We start from the raw sequence: 7,674 nt of genomic DNA, 5'->3' as shown, positions 1-7,674 counted from the left end.
TAGCTAAAATACAATGCTAGCTAAAATCTAAGAACATTTCTAAAAAGGTTAGCTTTTTAGTAAGCTATTCTTTAAAAAAAATATTATTATAATTCTTTTTAACAATGATTTTTTTTTAAATGATTTTTTTTTAACATAAATCTTATTCAGCAACAGTGCGGTACCAATCGAAAGCTGACTCTAAGTGCTTGTCCTATCCAAGACTACATTATCATAAATACATTTACAGGTAACACCATTTACTGCAAAACATATCCTTATGTCTAGTTCATGGTACGAACCATATGGATATGCAATCTAATGCAATGGCTTAACTGTTGTTTTACAAACTAATTGTGTGCTTCGTCATAATGGTCTGTTCTAAAAAGCAACACCACTTTTGTGAACTTTGGGGCCGATATAACATTTACTAAATGGACGCTTTAACCAATTGTCATTCTCAAAAAACTGTGGTGGCCTGCCTTAGTCTAATTTGTCCCACCATAATCTCATAACAAACATAAAATATATTTACATGCAAACGACCCCTAACCCCCCCCAACCCACCACACTGGCCCAATAAGTTTTGACAAAGATAGGGTTAGGGCAAGGACAGGGGTAAAAAAGGATGGTGGTAAGCAGAGTTGATGTCAACTCCAATTCAAATCAGGGTAATTCGGTTAAACTGTTGATCAAAATTGATTTAAAAAAATTCTACTTCCATGTTATAGTAAAAGCATTGTGGCATTGAGCCTTCAGTAAAAATTCACACACCTGGACGTTTTTCACATTTTGTTGTGTTACAACCTGACTTTAAAATAGATTTAATTGAGATGTCTCTGTGCTCTCATTGCAATGCATCTGAACAAGGCTTGACCAGCGGATGTTGTTGTCCTCTCTCCTCCTTCTCCAGTCCCAAACCTTCAGTCAACTGAGAGACCACTGCAGAAAGGGTTAGAACGCCTCCTCCTCCTCAGCTTCACACCCATATTCTGAAAAAGTTGAAATGTTACTGTTAGTGCCAGTCACTAGGGATGCTAGTGCTGTAGAACTGACAGCCGCAAAGCAGGTTTGCAGCCACTGGATTATGTGGACTGGGTTTGCCTTCTTAGGGTCAATACAACTGATGACAGGTCCTGAAAAAAAAAAAGCAATGCTGCCTAGGATTCAAGGAAAATATTAGAATGTTTTGCCATCTATTGTGCAATGGACTCTCTCTATAGTTCTGCACTGTGCTGATGTGTTATGACTCATCAGTGTTTCTTTGTGTGTGTGTGTTTGTGTGTGATAAGTTCCCACTCAATGTGTGTTTATTTGTGTCCTCTCACCGTTTCCACCCATGAGCTGCAAAGCGCTGACACATGGCTCCTCCACCTCCTCCTCTTCCTCTTCCTCTGCCACCTCATCGTAGGCCACCGGTCCACTCTCCACCAGGGCTGGTTGTGGAGGGGATGTAGGGAGTGGGGCGGGTAGGGTAGACGGGGCAAACCTAGCAGGGTTTACAGCCGGAGCGATGTTGGGGGTGACCTAGAAGACAATTACAATTTTGAGTGTGAAACCGGTCATCCAGGAGCACTGGATCCCACTGTTATCAAACCATGTGTTTCTTCAAGAGTTGAAGAAATGATTCACCAATAAGAGAGAGGAAAACAATGAGTGAAGTCCCCCTGAAGAACGTTTCGGAGGGCAAGACTGTCTACAAAGAGGAATATGAAGAAGCTTTGACTTAGCTGAGGGACATGAAGAAAAGGTACAAGGGGGTTCACATGAAGGCAGTGAAACAAGCAACACGTTTGAAGGCCCTTGCACACCAACGCATTTTTTACGTCCGTTAAAAAAATAAATTAGAACTCATGTTGTGTCAACCACGCTTGCACACCAATCCGTAATAATTCGTCCGTCAAAAAAAAACAACGCAACAGGTTCGATTTTCTGCGTTTTTCGCGTCCGTCAAAAGCCTTTTGAGAGTTGTTATTGACCACTCCGCCATGGTATAGACTGGGACACATCGTCAAATTAGAACTTGTGAAAGAAAAACAACATACAGATGATGATGATGATGCTTACAGCAGAGTGCAACCTGTTAGCCACACAGTATGGTTTCATAACGCAGATAACGCCTTCTTTCAACAGATCAGACAGTAATGTTCAATTTGATGAGGAGGATGAAACAGAGGATGAGGAGGACACACAGACAGAAAGGGAGAGTTCCAGTGTAGGGATGGAGACAGAGCAGACCAGCTCAGCCTCTTCAGGTATAACAAGTTGAGATTGTTTTTTATATCATTTGCACCTACCACTGGTGTGTATAACTCAAAATTAGTTATATTTAGAGGAGAGGTAGGGTCACACTCAAAGAAGGGGGAAAAAAGTCATTAAGTTCTCTGCATTTGGTTTAATACATCGTTTTGCATGCATGTGCTTCCTCCTCTGTGCATGCAAAACTATGGATTAAATCCATTGGCCTTTTGTAAACCCTGAAGCGCTGGGTCAGAATGCCGAATGCATTTTCTGAGATGCGGCGTGCTCTTGACAGGCGGAGGTTGAAGACGCGCTTGTCCTCTTCAAAAAGAAAAAGTTCGCAACGTAAAAAAAACGCAACGGACTCCGCAACGGACCGGTGTGCAAGGTCTCTGTGAGTAACGTTTTTTTCCGGATGACGGATTAAAAATACATGGTGTGCAAAGGCCTTGAGTCAGTGGCGGCTGGTGATAAAAATGTTGGGTGGGGCACAGGTTATGGGGGCATGCTCCACGGGGAAGAATATCAACTTTCAAATCTGGATTTACAGTCGATTTTAACATGAGAATATATATACAGTATAACTTAATTATTTTTATATATAACTTATTAAAGGGCAAACTGCAAACACAACAAAAATATAATGCACAACAACTGACAAATCAACTGGAATAGTCTTTGTTAGCAGAGTAGACCTAATGTTAACAGAATGGACTTATACCCTTTGTCTATCTGTGCAGCGGTAAGGTGAATAATTCTAGCAGTACTGTCCAGACAGTTGTCTTGTTTAGCCATTCAACTAGGCATTATCAATGGAGAAAGACATGGAACACAATGCAATTGTGATAATAAATGTGTTCTTTGTTACTTCTTTAATTAAATTAAAGTGTACCTTTCTATTATCATACAATATTTCCTTGAACATGTAAACTCTATAATCATACAGTTGTCTTTCTATTAGTTGTCTCTGTCATACTGAACTGTTTGTTATCCTCCTGAACTATCTCTGTTGCTCACCTCACCTCAGTTCTGTCTCTATTGCTCTCCTCTCCTGTTGTCTGTCTCTCTGTTGCTGTCCTGTTGTCTGTCTCTCTGTTGCTCTCCTCTCCTGTTGTCTGTCTCTCTGTTGCTGTCCTGTTGTCTGTCTCTCTGTTGCTCTCCTCTCCTGTTGTCTGTCTCTCTGTTGCTCTCCTCTCCTGTTGTCTGTCTCTCTGTTGCTCTCCTCTCCTGTTGTCTGTCTCTCTGTTGCTCTCCTCTCCTGTTGTCTGTCCGAATATCGGTTGTTAAGTCGCGACGTGTTTCCGGGTCCAAAGTTGGCTGAGGCGCTGTCTTCGAAATGCCGCAATAATAATAATAATAAATTATATGTATATAGCGCTTTTCCGAGGCTCAAATACCCTGACAATATGGGGAAAACGGGAAAGTGCTGCGTCCCTTGTTGTATGAATAGATCCGAGTCTAAAAAACGATTAAACTGTCATTCTACCGCTGTAGTACACTGGTATTCTGGTGCGGAGAATTTCTGGTTTGGAACCGGAAATTGCAAAACGTCACGTTTGACGTCAGACTTATCAACCGGATATTCAGGGCTCTCAAGTCTCACGCATTTTTTTATTTTTACTACCCCTAGTGGTAGTGGCCCTAGGCTGCAGCCTAGGTAAGCCTATAATCTGCGCATGCTCGGGCGCATTTTTTGCGCCCCGACCGAGAAATAGGAGACAGCCAATTGGAGCGCTGCTACAGCTCACGTGTAAGCCAAAAGTATTTGGACTGCCATAGACTGCCATTCGGCCGGCGCCCCGACTCCTCCCCTATGTATTTTCACAGTGAATTTTACACACACACAGATAAAATGTTATTGTATTGGAGGATTTTTAATGAATGCTGATAGGCGCCGACAGAATATCAGCCGCATTTTATGAATAAACAATGTTTATTTAAAAATATATTTTACAAGTAGCAACTAGGAAGTCGGGCTGCGTTGGAAGGTGGGGGCGGCGCCCTAGCGCCCTTTATTGGCCAGCCGCCACTGGTTTGAGTGTGAGCAGACCATCCACCAGACATAAAGATTCCACCAATTATATTACCTTCCATGAACGTACTACACAATAAACCAAACATTCTCCATCTAAGTATAATGTATTCATGTTAAGTTCTGTTCATGTTCTTATGTCTTGGCTGGAAAATGCTGTACCAGACTATTGACAGCACAACATTTAAAAAAATTCAGCTAATAAAGTAAACCCATGTGAAAATAAGCTTACAATCTAGCACTCACCCCGATTACACGCCATCGTTTTTTATTATTATTTCTCATTCTCTGATATCTCTAAAACGTACATCCTATGACACTCCTGGGTTTCTCTTTCTCTGTTGTTCATGTTTGAAGCAGCATGCCATGACCATGCCTTTGCTTCAATTAGCAAACAAAGAAATTCCTGAGTAATTTAAATTCAAAGTGATATGTTACATTTCATCGAATAACATGTTTATGTATGGCCTGAGGCTCACCTGTGAAGCAGCTCTCTTCTTTTTAGGTGTGGAAGATATGAGTGGACGAAGCCTGAAAGGAAACATTATGGTAAATAACAATTATCACAATGGCAGAATACAGGTGAGTAAATTAATTAAACAAATAAAACAACACAGAGGCTACACATAGGATGGTAAAACTGGCAGATTACACACACAAAAAGCTGTTTGTTCACAAAATGTCTAGTCTGCAACCTACACCAGAAGAGAAAAGCTGTATGTTAAAAAGTGTAAACTCAAACCAATCCACAGGGGCTAATGAAACCCTCTGCCGTTGATAAAACGATGGGGCTCACTTGGCCAGAAATCAGCTTTTAACATACATTTCAAGACCCATTGTGATGTATTCACAGTTGCCATGGTTTTGTTAACGCTATGCATACTGGGTATTGAAGATTCCATGTTGTTATGTTATGTTGGTCTAACGTAGGGCTCCACAGTTGACAACAATACTCAACTTACAGCCGTTGTCTGAGTAGCGCATGTTATACAGGTGAGGTTCATAGTCCTCAGGATATAACACCCATTTTTAGGGTAATTGCTATTTAAGGCTTACCTTTAAAAATGCCCTTGTACAAAGTTGAAAATAACATAAAAGAGCCTGAAGAGTTCTGAAAAAACTCAATAGTAGACACATTCACAAACAACTCACTTTTTAAAACGACTTCTGAGTCAGGATATTTTGCTTTGAATGCCCTCATCAGTCCTGAATTAATTCCTTGATTCCTTGATTAAATTCCTACAACTCCCCTCTCCCTCCTGCAAGTAAAATTGCTTTCCGAAGTATGTTTAGAGGTCTGCAAAATATTGTGCACATTTAAAGGCGGAGAAGAAAGAGCACTTCACTGTTGAAGTGAGTGAAACTCACATCAAACATCATCAAAATGCCGGCTTGATATTGAGGCCTGAATCGGATCTGAGAATATCAGATTCAATGTGCTTTTTTACTGCTTACACCTACATGTTACATATCCAATCTGTGCCACATGAGAAAAAACATGAGCAAAAAAATCTGAATTGTGTCACTTCGAACTGCGATGTAAAGCCATAGTTATGCAGCTAAGATTTGTTGGAGACAAGATTAAAGCTCAAGATTAAAGCTCTCTCTAAACATCATCTTATCCACACAAATTAAAACTCTCCACTGTTCAGGTTCCTCACCTCTTGCCCATGATACTAGCATTGACGGCCAGGCCCAGGTTGGTCTTGTTAGGCTGTTTCTTGCGGCGAGTTAGCTTCTTTCGTCCAGAGCTACTAGGGGAAGGATCAGTTGCTGGCCTGGAGGGGCTGCTGTCGCTGCTGCCCTTGCTGTTGAGGTCACGCAGCACATCGTAGTTGATCTTGCTGGAGATCTTCTTCTGCTCCAGCATCTTCTCGATGGCTTCGCCGGCCGTGCTGGCACGAATGGGCTCTCGCTTCTTGGATGTCTTCTTGGGCTGCAGGAGGAAAAGGTGAAAGGTTAGAAGATCATTTTTGAGGACAGGAGGCGTGTATTTGAGGTGTGTGGAGTTGTGGTTTCCATTGCACAAGGCAAGCTAAATCACGTACAGATCAAGCACAGTGCCCTCTGTAAGTATTAGAAAGATGAAGCATTGTGTCTTCTTTTTGTTGGGAACGCCCTAGCTCCGGGCTTCCTGCGAACCTGCTCAAACACTTTCTGGAACAGTGGTGAAAAATGTGCAAAGAAAAAAAAGAAACAGCGCTAAAAATACTTTTGGTTCGCTATGACACTATGGCACGGATGTGCGACAAGACAGGTTACCGCAGGGCTGGGGCTACTGCCATAGTCAAGGTCACTGGAGTCTCTGTAGAGAGCAGAGCCCTGACTTGGGGACCTGACTAGGGATGTGACGAAATATCGTATGCCGATATATCGCGATACAAAAACGTGACGATACGCATCGTGTTGCAGAAAAATGGATCGCGAAATAAACTGTGTTTTATTTTCCATTAGCTACACTTCACCATTTGAACCATTTAACCATTTAACATGGACATCGCAGTGAGTGAAAGCGGTCTCAAGCCACATATAAAGTGTTTAGCACACAGTCTCAATCTAGCTACCCAGCGAGGCTTACAGGTAGCCGGCGTTAGTCGCGTACTTGGCCGTGTGTGAAAAGTTGCAACATTCTTCCACAGGAGTTCCAACATTCAGCCACCGCAGTGTTGGCCAGCAAGCAGACCCTGCTACAGTTGCCACAGCATAAACTAATCACTGATGTCCAAACGCGATGGAACAGCACGTTTGAGATGCTTGATCGCTACCTGGAACAACAAGCTGCTGTAGCAGCAGCTCTGAGCAGCCCAGACAGTAGAAGAAATGCGAGAGACATCGATACTCTTGATTGCAATGATGTATCCGAATGCAGAAGACATGGTGAAGCTGCTCAGGCCGCTGAAGACGGCCACAACTGTTGTCTGTGAAAAACAGCCCACGGTGTCACTGATTACGCACTTAAGTGCATGGTCGAGCAGTGCATGTCACCCGGTGTAAATGACTCCCCGACCGTGACCAGCATGAAAAGCGCTATCCTACGCAACATCTCAGACAGGTAGTCTGAGGACACTAATGATATGCTTCAGGAGAGCACAGCACTAGACCCACGATTCAGAACCCTATCCCATCTAGATGGTGAGCAACCAGAGTCTGTCTATGCCCAAATAGGCGAGAGAGCTGTAGGCCTACATTTGCGACGCAATCCGGTAATTACTTTCATTGGGGAAAAGGCTGTGTGTGTGTGTGTGTGTGTGTGTGTGTGTGACAAAGCATTGTCCTTGTTTGTGTTCAACTGTTTATGTTGATTTTTCTAAGAAAAATGTCTTCTAGCTAGGCCAGGCTAGAGATGGAAATAGGATGTTTAAAAGTATCCAGCAAAGTTTTAGCTTGCACTGTAACAAGCCACAAAATGTTATTTTATGGAA

At 42.4% G+C, this 7,674-nt stretch overlaps 1 protein-coding gene across 1 annotated transcript in view; it reads right to left on the bottom strand.

The window, feature by feature from the left end:
• Positions 1-568: 568 nt before the first annotated feature.
• Positions 569-7,674, bottom strand: part of brf1b (BRF1 general transcription factor IIIB subunit b) — a gene marked incomplete at its 5' end in the record, with an annotated part of 71,385 nt that continues 64,279 nt past the window's right edge. Inside the window, 4 exons of the mRNA XM_080549326.1 lie at positions 569-971; positions 1,308-1,506; positions 4,732-4,783; positions 5,914-6,188. Of these exons, the coding sequence (XP_080405452.1) occupies positions 934-971; positions 1,308-1,506; positions 4,732-4,783; positions 5,914-6,188 (564 nt within the window). The 3' untranslated portion in view covers positions 569-933. The remainder of the gene's footprint in view (positions 972-1,307; positions 1,507-4,731; positions 4,784-5,913; positions 6,189-7,674) is intronic.

Source organism: Nansenia antarctica, assembly GCF_963989245.1.
Source record: "Nansenia antarctica genome assembly, chromosome: 1".
Classification (NCBI taxonomy): domain Eukaryota; kingdom Metazoa; phylum Chordata; class Actinopteri; order Argentiniformes; family Microstomatidae; genus Nansenia; species Nansenia antarctica.
This window is presented reverse-complemented; position numbering and strand designations above follow the sequence as displayed.